Source organism: Rhinoderma darwinii, chromosome 1 (assembly GCF_050947455.1).
Source record: "Rhinoderma darwinii isolate aRhiDar2 chromosome 1, aRhiDar2.hap1, whole genome shotgun sequence".
Classification (NCBI taxonomy): domain Eukaryota; kingdom Metazoa; phylum Chordata; class Amphibia; order Anura; family Rhinodermatidae; genus Rhinoderma; species Rhinoderma darwinii.
Window position 1 is genome coordinate 320,109,087 of NC_134687.1, and position 14,972 is coordinate 320,124,058.

The following is a 14,972-nucleotide window of genomic DNA, read 5'->3' on the forward strand; positions in this document are numbered from 1 at the left end:
CCCCCGTGTATATAGTGCAACACAGCCCCCTTGTATATAGCGCCACACACAGCCCGCTGCCCCCCTTGTAGATAGTGCCACACACAGCCCCCCTTGTAAATAGCGGCACACAGCCCCCCTTGTAGATAGTGCGACACACAGCCCGCTGCCCCCCTTGTAAATAGAGGCACACTCCCCCCTTGTAAATATCGCCACCCCCCCCCCCCCTTTGTAGATAGCGTCACACACAGCCCGCTGTTCCCTTGTAAATAGCACCACACTCCTCCCCTTGTAGATAGTGCCACACATAGCCCCTACTTGTAAATAGCACCACACACCCCCCCTTGTAGATAGCTCCACACAGCCCCCCTTGTAGATTGCGCCACACAGCCCCCCTTGTATATAGCGCCACACAACTCCCCTTGTAAATAGCGCCACACAGCCCCCTTATAAATAGCGCCACACAGCTCCCCCTTGTAGATACCTCCACACAGCCCCCTTGTAGATAGCGCCACACAGCCCCCCTTCTAGATAGCTACACAGAGCCCCCCTTGTATATAGTGCAACACAGCCCCCTTGTATATAGCGCTACACTGCTTCCCTTGTATATAGCGCCACACAGCCCCCTTGTATATAGCTCCACACAGCCCCCCTTGTATATAGCGCCACACAGTCCCCCTTGTAAATAGCGCCACACAGCTCCCCTTGTAAATAGCGCCACACTGCCCCCCATGTAAATAGCGCCACACTGCCCCCCTTGTAAATAGCGCCACACAGCCCCCTTGTAAATAGCACCACACTGCCCCCTTGTAAATAGCGCCACACTGCCCCCTTGTAAACAGCGCCACACAGCCCCCCCTTGTAAACAGCGCCACACAGCCCCTCTTGTAGATAGCGCCACACAGCACCCCTTGTAGATAGTGCCACACACAGCCCGCTGCCCCCCTTGTACATAGTGCCGCACACAGCCCCCCTTGTAAATAGCGGCACACAGCCCCCCTTGTAGATAGTGCCACATACAGCCCGCTGCCCCCCTTGTAAATAGCGGCACACACCCCCCTTGTAGATAGCGTCACACACAGTCCGCTGCCCCCTTGTAGATAGCGGCACACTCCCCCCCTTGTAAATAGCGCCACACTCCTCCCCTTGTAGATAGTGCCACACATAGCCCCTCCTTGTAAATAGTGCCACACACCCCCCCTTGTAGATAGCTCCACACAGCCCCCCTTGTAGATAGCTCCACACAGCCCCCCTTGTATATAGTGCCACACAGCTTCCCTTGTACATAGCGCCACACAGCCCCCCTTATAAATAGCGCCACACAGCCCCCCCTTGTAGATACCGCCACACACAGCCCGCTGCCCCCTTGTAGATAGTGCCACACACAGCCCCCCTTATAAATAGCGGCACACAGCCACCCCTTGTAAACAGCGCCACACAGCCCCCCTTGTAGGTAGCGCCACACAGCCCCTCTTGTAGATAGCGCCACACACAGCCCGCTGCCCCTTGTAGATAGTACCACACGCAGCCCGCTGCCCCCCTTGTAGATTTCGGCACTCTCCCCCCTTGTAAATACCGCCACACTCACCCCCTTGAAGATAGTACCACACACAGCCCCCCTTGTAACGAGTGCCACACTCCCCCACCTTGTAGATAGCGACACACTCCCCCCTTGTAAATAGCGCCAGACTCCCCCGTTGTAGATAGTGCCACACCTCCCGCTGCCCCCCTTGTAAATAGCGTCACACTCCCCACCCCTTGGAAATAGCGACACACACCTCCTTGTCAATAGCGCCACACTTCCCCCCTTGTAAATAGTGCCACACGCCTCCCCCCTTGTAAATAGCGCCACACTCGACCCCTTGTAAATAGCGCCACACTTCCCCCCTTGTACTTAGGACCATACTGTAAACTCTCCGCTCTGCCTGACGTGACTCACCGGAGGAGCCAAGGAGGTCATGCGGCACAGGCAGCGGCAGAGTTCCTTCTGACTAGGGTCGGCGACAGCCCGGCAATGGACCAGTCCGGTCACCAGACCGGAGTCCTCTGACCTCATGTCACTGACGTGAGGTTAGGTGACAGTTTAGATGACTGGACTGGTCCACTCCCGGGCCGTCACAGACCCTAGTTAGAAAGCCGCCGCATGAACTCCTGGCTCTACCTAACGCTGATCGCTGCTGCAGGTGTCCGACATACAGGTCGCCTATCAGCAGCGATCAGCTGCTCTGCGGCGTTGTCCCCCTTCCCTACCACCTAGTTGCGCCTGGGACACATGCCCCGCCTGCCCCCCCCCTCCCCCCCGTAGCTACGCCCCTGCTTTCTTCTTCACAAACGTCATAAAAGGGCCATAATATGGAAATTTCTTTCTTTTTTTTTAATTAAAGTTTGGCATTCCATAAAGACTAAAATGACCATCTATTCATAGTATATTTCTTCACAATCTAAGCAACAGGTTGTTGCCATGCTGCCTTATATTTGTTTATGATGGATGTACTTTTTAAAGAATCTTTTGACAGTCAGAATCCTTAAAAGTAGACAAGGAATCTTTAAAAGTTCAGGTGACCCCTCATGCTCCTTGCCTACAATAGTAATAGCTCACTAGATCAGTTTGCAAACACAGTAGGGAAGGATGTTATTATACAATTTTCTGTACTAACTTATTGTCTTACATCTGAAAACCCATCCAGGGTTTGCTTTTACTGTATCTCTTGTCTGTGTCTAGTGTACTAATTCTCTTCTTTTCCCTCTCTCTCACCAGTACACCTGTAAATTACTGTCTTACAGAGTAACTACCGAGGTACCTGTGACCCGACTGTATTCCCACGGTTGCATGCATATTCTTTAGTGCATGGTTCCCTTGTCATTACTTTTGTGATCTGTCTCTGTGTTATTTATCATGCTATGTATAGGTTCAGCAGCTTTGTAAGGATTATATCTAGTATGTGCAGCTCTCTAAATTATTGGTGCAGTCCAGGTTTAGCTGTCTAAAGATGAACCTACACTTTAATGTTAGCTGAAGTTTTGGTGAGGCACAGCTAAGCTGTGTGCACTCTTTTCTTATCTACATTTGTATGAATTCTACTATGAAGCTTTACGTCAATATATACAGACACACACACATGAACATATAGGCTGCATAATCTGTGCCACCAATGTAAATTGCTTGCACACAGGTTTATCTATAGCATTAAAGGGTTATTCCCAAGTCATTAAAGGGTTATTCCCGAGTCATTTTAAAAAAAAAATGCATATTAAACATAAATAAAATATATTGGTGTACATTTTTTTTAAGTGATTTCCCTAACTCCCTTTTTTCTCAACTAGATAACGCAGCTAGTGCTGGTGATCTTTTCTAAAAGGGGCGTGAGCGGCTTGATGTTAGTGCGCGCTCCCGACGTTGCTAGCTAATCTATTTCTAGCAGCATCGGGAATAGACGCATTACATCGATCGTCTCAACCAGCCATAGTAAGCGTGGTTAAGACGACACCTCCGTCTTCCCTTTTATATCGTTTTCTCCCCACACTAATTTATTTTGTATATTTGCCACACATCATATAAAAAACAATGTGGTCAAGACCTAGGCACATGTAGTTCCACCCTGCCCCTGTAGATACCACAAAACACAGAGCTCCTAATAGATAGTGCCACCCCTCTGTAGATATCGCCCCACACACCCCACCCTGTTGACAGTGCTAGACCCCCCCTCAATGCAACTATCTCATTGGGGCTCCCTCTATGAGTGGAGATCCCCGCCAGAGCTTTGGCAACACTATGTCTGGGGATTCTACTACTAGAGGGAACCCCAATTAACCTATCCATGTTGGTTTTGTGTGCATCACTTTGTATTGCCCGGCACCACCGCCCCCCCATTGCGGCAAACCCCTGCCCCCCTCACGACAACCCCTCATGACCCCCCCCCTCCCCGCTGGAACCCCTGCCCCCCTCGCGACCCCCCCTCTGCGACCTGTTGTAACTTCTCCTGTTAGGCTGTCAGGGAGGGAGTACAGTAGAAATAAAACTGCAATCAGCCGAGAGGTGGCCGGGCCGGTATCTAATGCGCATGCGTGTATAAGCGCGTTCACGCTAACACTGCCATCCTCTCCTAAGGAAGGAGAGGAAATCATTGCGCAAATGCGGCCACCGCTAGAGGAAATCACTGGTGGCCGGATCCGTAGACAACGAGCAATAAACAAAGAGGGATTGACAGCGACTTGGAGCGCGAATAGTTTTTTTTTGCTCGCAGGAAAAAAACGGCTCCACCTCCCATTGAAATCAATAGGAGGCAATTTCGGCCGTTTTTTGCAGTGGTATTTGCAGCAAAAACCGCGGCTAAAAACTTTGTGTGAACAGGGCCTAAAAGGTTGAGATTTATAGATACATTTATGAAGATGGGAATAACCCTTTAAGCTGGCCATACACATGAGATAACATTTGGCCAAAAAGCTTTTTCTTCCGACTCCACCATAAACATTACTTTTAGGTTATATTCACACGCAGTGGTTTCAGACGTAATTCGGGCCATTTACACCTCGAATTACGCCTGAAAAAACGGTACCATTACGCCTCCAAACATCTGCCCATTGCTTGCAATGGGATTTATGGTGTTCTGTTCCCACGAGGCTTAATTTTACGCGTCGCTGTCAAAATACCGCACGTAAAAAGACGCCCACGAAAAAGAAGTGCAGGACACTTCTTGGGACGTTTTTGGAGCCGTTTTTCATTGACTCCATTGAAAAACAGCTCCAATAACAGCCGGAAAATACGGCGCGAAAAACGTCTGAGAATCAGGAGCTGTTTTTCGCTTGAAAACCGCTCCGTATTTTCAGACGTATTTTGCTAAGCGTGTGAACATACCCTAATAGGGATAGGGGAAAATGACCCTACGAAAGGGAGCAAAAGATTGAGCATATTAAAATCCAATAAGCCCAGTCTTTCTTTTCCACAACATATGCCGTCAGTGGGGAGTTGGGAGGTCCCGAAACACATTAGATTGTCAGCCGATTCCACTGAAATTTGCGGGTTCGGGTGACTTTTATCTAACGTGTATGACCAGATTTAGATATATTCATATAGGTTCACTGTGTTGTTGATATTTACAATCAACCTATTTGTAATTTGAAATCATTAACACAAATATAAGTGTTTCTACTTGCACTGCATCATTGAGCGGAAGATATTAAGTATATGCAAACAGGGAATATATTGTAAAGTGATACATTGGATAGCAAGCCGAGGCATAAGTACATAAGTTCTGCCGTGGTACACATTGTACATCAACAAATTCATCTTAGTTATCAAGTGCTGCTGAGGAATGGAAAACTTTAAAGTGTAGCTAAACGTTTGACAAACTTCTGACATGTCATTGAGACATGTCAGAAGTTTTGATTGGTGGGGGTCCGAGCACTGAGACCCCCACCAATCACTAGAACAAAGCAGCTGAAGGTCTCGTGTGAGCGCTCGGCCGCTTCGTGTCTGTTCGGCTTTTTCCGGAAATAAATGTATCTGTGTACGGACTCAATAGAAAGTCTATGAACCCGTACTCCGATACATCGGCTTTCCGGAAAAAGCAGAACAGACACTGAGCGGGTGAGCGCTCACACAAGCACTTCTGCCGCTTCATTCTAGAGATTGGCAGGGGTCTCGGTGCTCGGACCCCCACCAATCCAAACTTCTGACATGTCACTACGTTTAGCTACAATTTAAACTTAAAGGGAACCTGTCACATTTAACATGTAGTCCAATCTGCCAGCAGCAAGTTATAGAGCAGGGGGAGCTGAGCTGGTTGATATATAGTTTTGTGGGGAAAGATTCAGTAAAACTTGTATTTTATTCATTAAAATCCCTTCTTATTCTGGGCATAGGAGCAGGGTTGCCAACCGCCTGTAAATTCACAGACATTCTGCAGAAAACTGGTATTTCTTTCTGCCGTCCACAAAGTCTGGCAGGAAAAAACCTGTCCGCGCAGTTTTTTTTTTTCATTTTCTTTTCCTAAAGTTTGCACGGCGCATGCGCCATGCAAGCAGGGACCTCAGAAGCAGCCAGCCGCCATAGCAAGTAGAGGGAGGGTGACACAACAAAGAGAGAGAGGGCGGGAATTTTTTAATCCTCCAGTCCCTTCTCTATTTCTCACTCTCTGGCTATAGCGCACTCTGCCATCCACACAGACCGGAGTACTACCCAAATGCGGCGCACACGGACAGGAAGAGAGGATGCTCCAGTGCTCCACCTATTACAGGTACCAACACAACAGAGGAGTCCTTTTTTTCCATCATTCATATTGCTCCAACACAGGGTGGACTTCTGCTGATCTTGATAATCATCCACACCCCCCCCCCCCCCTGCACCTGACAGAAGAAGGCATATCAATACCAAAGACCGGGTCCCCCTGTACATACCATATTTTGAGTATAAGGGGAGGCCTGGGTGTTTGTTATTGTTCTGGTTCCTTCTGTCTGCAGGTGGACAGTGGAAAATGGATGATTTTCAAGCTGAGCAGATGTCCATCTTGGGCTCCGTATATCTGGACACTGCACAGTAGCACTTCTCTTGTCCTGTATGCTGGGTGTAATTCTCAGTGTCTGCTCTAAGGCTGGGTTCACACTACCTATTTTCAGGCGTAATGGAGGCGTTTTACGCCTCGAATTACGCCTGAAAACACGGCTCCATTACGTCGGCAAACATCTGCCCATTCATTTCAATGGGTTTGCCGATGTACTGTGCCGACAACCTGTAATTTTACGCGTCGCTGTCAAAAGACGGCGCGTAAAATTACAGCATTGTCAAAGAAGTGCAGGACACTTCTTGGGACGTAATTGGAGCCGTTTTTCATTGAATCCAATGAAGAACAGCTAGCTCCAATTTACGTCCGTAATGGACGCCCCGCAAAACGCGAGTACGAGAAATTACGTCTGAAATTCAGGAGCTGTTTTCTCCTGAAAACAGCTCCGTAATTTCAGACGTAAATGCAGTTATCGTGTGCACATACCCTTATTCTGTATATATGGACACTGCACAGTACCACTCCTCTTGGCCTGTATGCTGGGAGTAATTCTCAGGTTTCTGATCTATTGCTTTATAAATTGATATTACGCACCAGTGTTGCCAACTGTCTGTAATCTCCTGAACTATTTAGAAATAAAAAATTTGCACTGTAAGGGGAGATTCACACGAACGTTGCGTTTTTGCGCGCGCAAACAACGCAGCGTTTTGCGAGCGCAAAAACCATTTGACAGCTGCGTGTGTCATGCGTGTCTGATGCGCGGCTGCGTGATTTTCGCGCAGCCGGCATCCTAGAGATGAGGCTTGTCAACGCCCGTCACTGTCCAAGGTGCTGAAAGAGCTAAATCTTTCAGCACCCTCGACAGTGAATGCCGAACACAACAGCGAAAAACCTGTAAAAAAAAAGATAAAGTTCCTACTTACCGAGAACTTCCCGGCCGTTGCCTTGGTGACGCGTCCTTGGTGACGCGTCCTTGGTGACGCGCCTCTCTTGACATCGGGCCCCACCTCCCTGGATGACGCAGCAGTCCAAGTGACCGCTGCAGCCTGTGATTGGCTGCAGCCTGTGCTTGGCCTGTGATTGGCTGGAGCTGTCACTTGAACTGAAGTGTCATCCCGGGAGGTCGGACTGCAGGAAGGAGACAGGAGTAATCGGTAAGTTAGAACTTCGGTTTTTTTTACAGGTTAATGTATTTTGGGATCGCAAGTCACTGTCCATGGTGCTGAAACAGTTTAACTCTTTCAGCACCATGGACAGTGACTATCTCCTGACGTCGCGTACCGATAATTTTTTTGCCGGGATCGGCCAAAACGACTTTGGCCGAACCCGGTGAAGTTCGGTACGCTTGTCCGGCTTCGCTAATCGCAAAGACACTCCGTTTGGATGTTCGGAAACAGAAAAGCACGTGGTGCTTTTCGGTTTTCATTCATCCTTTTCACTGCTGTTGCGCGAATCACGCTCGTCCCTCGGAAGTGCTTCCGTGTGGTGCGCGTGATTTTCACGCACCCATTGACTTCAATGGGTGCGTGATGCGCGAAATACGCAGAGTTATTGAACCTGTCGCGCTTTTTGCGCAGCAGACAAACGCTGCGCAAAAAGCACGGACTGTCTGTACTGCCCCATAGACTTGTATTGGTCCATGCGTGCCGCGTGAAAACCACGCGGCCCGCACGGACCGAATACACGCTCGTGTGAATCCCCCCTAAGGGTATGTTCACACGCTTAGCAAAAATCGTCTGAAAATACAGAGCTGTTTTCAAGGGAAAACAGCTCCTGATTTTAAGGGTATGTGCACACGATATCGACCATTACGCCTGAAATTTTCAGGAAAAAACAGCTCCGTAATTGCAGACGTAGTTGCTTGTCCTCGCATTTTGCGAGGCGTCATTGATGGCCCTAATTTAGAGCTGTTCATTGAATTCAATGAAAAACTGCTCAAATTACGTCCAAAGAAGTCTCCTGCACTTCTTTGACGAGGCAGTCATTTTACGCGTCGTCGTTTGACAGCTGTCAAACGACGACGCGTAAATTACAGGTCGTCGGCACAGTACGTCGGCAAACCCATTCAAATGAATGGGCAGATGTTTGCCGACGTATTGGAGCCGTATTTTCAGGCGTAAGTCGAGGCATAATACGCCTCGTTTACGCCTGAAAATAGGCCGTGTGAACCCAGCCTTAGACTTTTTTTTAAGCTACTTTTTCGTGCCGTTTTTTACGGCCGTTTTTGGAGCTGTTTCCTATAGAGTCAATGAAAAACGGCTCCAAAAACGTCCCATGAAGTGACCAGCCGCGTCATTCTGGAAGGTTGGACTGGAGGAAGAAGAGGGACTCGTCACCAAGACAACGACCGGGTAAGTATGAACTGATTTTTATTTTATTTTTAATTAGCAGCCTCTTTTCTTTATCAATGATTGATAGAGACAAGTGGCTGTCGATTAGTGTAATATTTCTGTTATGTTTTACTGCCCGCCCGGCGGTTACTAGGCAACGGCTCCATCACACACGGACGGCACACGGATGCCTTCCGTGTGCCTTCAGTTTTTTTGACGGCCCCATTGACTTGCATGTGCCTCACGGTCACGGAATCCCGGACCAAAGTAGGATATGCTCTACTTTGGATCGGAACGGAGCAACGGACCGTCAAAAAAACTGAAGTGTGCATGGCCCCATTGAAATGAATGGGTTCAGGGTGCTATCAGTGACAAAAACGGATAGCACCCTGAAGGAAATAACTGAAGTGGGCATGGGGCCTTAAGCAAATGCAAAAACCGCGTCAAATGAATGGCATATTTTATTCTGCCTCCCATTGATTTCAATGGAGGTTTACAGGCGCAGACCACTCCCAAGACAGGGCATGACATTTTTTTTCTTGCGGTCAAAAAATCAATGGAGGGAGATTTGGGCAGTTTTTTGGCGCTGATTCTGATGCGGCTTCGCATCAAAATCAGACCCAAAAACCGTGTTGTAAACTGGGCCTTAGAGCACCCAACATGCTACTACTTGCGATACTCTGAGGGATCTATTATAAAAATCTACTTTTAAAGGCAACATATACACTACCGTTCAAAAGTTTGGGGTCACGCAGACAATTTTGTGTTTTCCATGAAAACTCGCACTTATATTTATCAAATGAGTTGCAAAATGACTAGAAAATATAGTCAAGACATTGACAAGGTTAGAAATAATGATTTTTATTTGAAATAATAATTTTCTCCTTGAAAGTGGCTTGATGGGCACTTCTTGCGTACCATACGGTCCAGCTGCTCCCACAACAGCTCTATGGGGTTGAGATCTGGTGACTGCGCTGGCCACTCCATTACAGATAGAATACCAGCTGCCTGCTTCTTCCCTAAATAGTTCTTGCATAATTTGGAGGTGTGCTTTGGGTCATTGTCCTGTTTTAGGATGAAATTGGCTCCAATCAAGCGCTGTCCACAGGGTATGGCATGGCATTGCAAAATGAAGTGATAGCCTTCCTTATTCAAAATCCCTTTTACCTTGTACAAATCTCCCACTTTACCAGCACCAAAGCAAGCCCAGACCATCACATTACCTCCACCGTGCTTGACAGATGGCGTCAGGCACTCTTCCAGCATCTTTTCAGTTGTTCTGCGTCTCACAAATGTTCTTCAGTGTGATCCAAACACCTCAAACTTCGATTCGTCTGTCCATAACACTTTTTTCCAATCTTCCTCTGTCCAATGTCTGTGTGCTTTTGCCCATATTAATCTTTTCCTTTTATTAGCCAGTCTCAGATATGGCTTTTTCTTTGCCACTCTGCCCTGAAGGCCAGCATCCTGGAGTCGCCTCTTTACTGTAGACGTTGACACTGGCGTTTTGCGGGTACTATTTAATGAAGCTGCCAGTTGAGGACCTGTGAGGCGTCTATTTCTCAAACTAGAGACTCTAATGTACTTGTCTTGTTGCTCAGTTGTGCAGCGGGGCCTCCCACTTCTCTTTCTACTCTGGTTAGAGCCTGTTTGTGCTGTCCTCTGAAGGGAGTAGTACACACCGTTGTAGGAAATCTTCAGTTTCTTGGCAATTTCTCGCATGGAATAGCCTTCATTTCTAAGAACAAGAATAGACTGTCGAGTTTCACATGAAAGCTCTCTTTTTCTAGCCATTTGGAGAGTTTAATCGAACCCACAAATGTAATGCTCGAGATTCTCAACTAGCTCAAGGGAAGGTCAGTTTTATAGCTCCTCTAAGCAGCAAAACTGTTTATAGCAGTGCTAACATAATTGCACAAGGGTTTTCAAGTGTTTTCTAATCATCCATTAGCCTTCTAACACAGTTAGCAAACACAATGTACCATTAGAACACTGGAGTGATGGTTGCTGGAAATGGGCCTCTATACACCTATGTAGATATTGCATTAAAAACCAGACATTTGCAGCTAGATTAGTCATTTAGCACATTAACAATGTAAATTTAATGTTATCTTCATTGAAAAAACGGTGCTTTTCTTTCAAAAATAAGGACATTTCTAAGTGACCCTAAACTTTTGAACGATAGTGTATCTACTCTTTAAATTAGGGCACGTGTACAATTATCTGTCAGAACAGAACTAGCAGGTACAAATTCACCAACTAAATAGCCCTGTCAGCTGCCAACCAAGGCAGTCATTAGGTTTAGAAGTATTCCTGCTCTTCATGTGCAAAGACGAATGTCATGTCAGCTCTGCAGAATGGCCGAGGCACGGGGAGTAGCATATTTGAAAAAATTCAGTCTATCTAGTAAATATCTGTAACAGGTGGTTACATAGTCCATAAGGGGAGTGTGGAGCGGGCTTGCGGGCTAAGCCTGCTCCGCACTCAGTGAGTATGTTACGGCCAACACTTCACTGAAACGGTCCTTTAGCCAGTTAGATACCACGGTCAATAGTAACCTCTAAGCCATTAGAAAGAGAAGGGAATCGACCGCGATAGCCGGATTCCGATAGTTCTCATGACAGCTTAATAAAGGCCTCGAGGTGTGCCATCTTTCTGCTCCTATTAAGCCCTGCCAGAGGCATAAAGGGGGGAATTTATCAGCATTTTATCCCACCCTCGCCACTTTTGGAAAAAGATGGTGTGGCTTGACAAATTTATTATAATTTAAGCCAGACAACTGTTGTGAATTATAGCAGAAGTCTACGCCAGCACTTAGTTGAGTGCTGCGTCGCATATAAGGCCCTGACGCTGTAATTCCACAATTGTCCACGGCCACGTACAAGACGCGACACATTTATAACAATAATAACAAAGTTCACAGACACAAGAGGGAGAGAAGAGAGCATGGACTAAGCAATTATGGGGGAACATACAGAGGCAGATAGACCGGGAAATGGGGACAACTTAAGATGCTTAGGCTATGTTCACACGGGGTATTTTGCCGAGTTTTTTGACGCGGAAACCGCGTCGCAAAACTCGGCAGAAACGGCCCGAGAACGCCTCCCATTGATTTCAATGGGAGGCGTCGGCGTCTTTTTCCCGCGAGCAGTAGAAACTGCCTCGCGGGAAAAAGAAGCGACATGCCCTATCTTCGGGCGCTTCCGCCTCCGACCTCCCATTGACTTCAATGGGAGGCAGGAGAAAGCGTATATCTCGCTGTTTTATGCCCGCGGCGCTCAATGGCCGCGGGCGAAAAACGGCGCGATAATTGCCGCGAAAATCGGCGTGCAGGGAGAGGAATATCTGCCTCAAAGTTCCTCGGAATTTTGAGGCAGATATTCCTCCCCCAAAATACTCCGTGTGAACATAGCCTTACTCTGACCACACACAAGTTGAAACATAACAATGCATGTATGTAGAATTTATAGGGGCTGTACCACCCCATTACATACTATTTAGTGTTAGCATCAGGATGACCCTATTCTAATGGGTCCTTCTTACAGTTCTTATCGGGAACATTGAGTCATTGATTGCTGGGTTAGAACCTGGTCTGTGATAACTGGTTCCTGTGGCAACTATTAGTTTATTTTGCTCAGTTCACACAGATGCACAAATATTTATTGGGAACGTAAGTGAATGTCCTTCGTGAATAGTAAAATCTAAAGTAGTATTGCAAATTGTTTTCAGTAAATATCCATTCCTGATAAAGTGTACTGTATATAGAACAAGAATTAACTGTATAATACCTTTCATTCCAGGTCCTCGAGGCAGTCAGAGTAAGCCGCAGGAAGAGTGCACTGGCACTACGTTGGGAAGCAGGGATATATGCCAACCGTGAAGAGGACGAATAAGAACTTTTTCATGGAAAACATAAGAAACCAAAAATGAATCATTTAACCATATATTTATTGAAAATAAGCAGCCTCTGCAATCCATATAGAGATGATGAAGACCACATTTATAAGAGAGACTAGTAAATGCTTGAACTGATGGGCACTGGCAGCAATGTAAGGTTTGGACTCTCAGGAAATGGAGATGATCAATCACTGGCATTAGGAAAAAGCTGACCCCACACATATGGGCTGAGCAAGGATGATGCGCCAAGCCAGACATACAATGCAATTGCTTCCCTTATACATGCCGCTTTGAATTGCTTTTTCAAATGATATACCCTCCCCCTTACCACAGCATGTCGGGAGCGCAACTACCCTAATAAAGAATTGCCCCTTTTGTGGGTCTGCTCTGCAAATTCATGTACATACAGGGTAGAAGAAACCATTTATGTTCAGCTTAGTCACAATGTATTATTTATCTGTGACTCTTAGGTGAAGTTACTTGGCAAATGAAACAAAAAACCTTAAACAATATAAATATATATATATTTCTGCAGAAATGCTACAATCAAATTACTCCATAATGACGACTTTTGTTTAGTTATTTAATGCCAAGCTAACCTAAAGATATAATGGTGGACAAAATAACTCGCAGGAATATACAAAAGCACAACATTATCACAAACTGTGTGTATGTTCACATTTGTGGCTCTCAGGGAGGAAAGGGTTATTCTTTTTTTATTATTTAAACAAGTATATCTTTTAGCGCAGACACACGTCTTCCCCCTGCCCCCTTCACATATGAATGAATATATATATAGTATTTTTCTCACACTACATTTAATAGACTGGTGTGTCTGCCCTACAACATACACGGGCAGAGTTGCACATTTTCACGTGAAAATTACTAACCCAAAAAGAAGACTACACAATTTTAGCCAAACTTTTTATTGACTTACACAGCAAAGTATTTTTATTTAGTAACACATTTCATTGAGTATTTTTTTCAAACACTTTGTAAAGTTTGCCTACTTGAGCCGGTGATATTGAGGATATTATTTGTGATAAATGTGTTTTATTGAAAAACTACAAAATGGTTCCAGGCACATTTGAAACATTCATGAGCTACAATATTAATTTCATGTATCTATTATTAAAACCAAACAAACAGCTGCTTGAGGATGAACTTTTTCTGGTATCAGTGCAATCCTAATAGTGATCATATATAGACATGTTAAAGGTGGTTACTTTATCAATCTTTCCATTCCAATGTTCATGTCATAACTATGACATCACCGACTGCATTAGTGTGCTTTAGTAAAAGATCTTTGTAGAAAATAAGAAAACATAGAATCCAATCATACCAATTCCTCCTGAATCTTAATATATTTTGAGCAAACAGTGGCATCACAGCAGTGAAGGGGGCCTCATAGTGAAGATCAAAATGGGTACCCCCATTAGGGTGCCAGGATTTCCTATGCAGCACAGAAGGGCCTTGTCCTCTTTGTCCATTCATACACTTTCTATGTCCCTTGAGCCAGTTTCCCACCCCTTTTAACTCAAATTGCATTTCCTTTAAAGAGTAAAGTCTTGCACCGGTTCTCACAACCCAGTAGTAAAGGGAATTAAACCAACCAGAGCTGTTCCTCTTCTACCCAATGACCCTATAGCAGCCACATAGTCTGCCTCTATGATATGTACGCCCTTGTGAGAAAACCACCTAGGGCATAATGTCTGGTTCGTGGCTTCTCGTGCAGTTTCCCAGAGAGATGAAGTAAATGTAATTCCCGTGTTTGATTTTAGACATTTGTATTACACATTTGTGATATCCTTTATTATTGCAGTCTTGTAGCAGTGGTAATTGGGATGGATATAGCAAACTGGTTTTATAGACTATTTTATAGAATTCACAGTTGGGGACATTGATCAATAATAGGTGATGGTGTTAAAGAGGCTCTGTCACCAGATTATAAGTGCTCTGTCTACTACATAATGTGATTGGCGCTGTAATGTAGATGACAACAGTGGTTTTTATTTTGAGAAACAATCATTTTTGAGCAAGTTATGAGCAATTTTAGATTTATGCTAATTAGTTTATTAATAGACAACTTGGCGTGTTTTTACTTTTTACCAACTGGGCGTTGTACAGAGGAGTGTATTGCGCTGACCAATCAGTGACCAATCAGCATCATACACTTCTCATTGTTCCAGCCCAGCTTCTTTCACTGCACAATCACACTGTAACAATAGGCTGGAACAATGAGAAGTGTATGACGCTGATTGGTCAC

The 14,972-nt window shown here is 45.7% G+C and overlaps 1 protein-coding gene across 8 annotated transcripts in view; it reads left to right on the plus strand.

Moving 5' to 3' along the window:
* Nucleotides 1-14,722, plus strand: part of PALM2AKAP2 (PALM2 and AKAP2 fusion) — a 399,528-nt gene extending 384,806 nt beyond the window's left edge. For 5 of the 8 annotated variants that reach the window (XM_075825567.1, XM_075825572.1, XM_075825568.1 and 2 more), the window contains 2 exons: nt 2,738-2,776; nt 12,610-14,722. In XM_075825567.1, coding sequence (XP_075681682.1) covers nt 2,738-2,776; nt 12,610-12,702 — 132 coding nt within the window. In that variant the 3' untranslated portion in view covers nt 12,703-14,722. The remainder of the gene's footprint in view (nt 1-2,737; nt 2,777-12,609) is intronic. The other 3 variants (XM_075825570.1, XM_075825569.1, XM_075825571.1) reach the window with 2 other exon arrangements.
* The last annotated feature ends 250 nt before the right edge of the window (nt 14,723-14,972 follow it).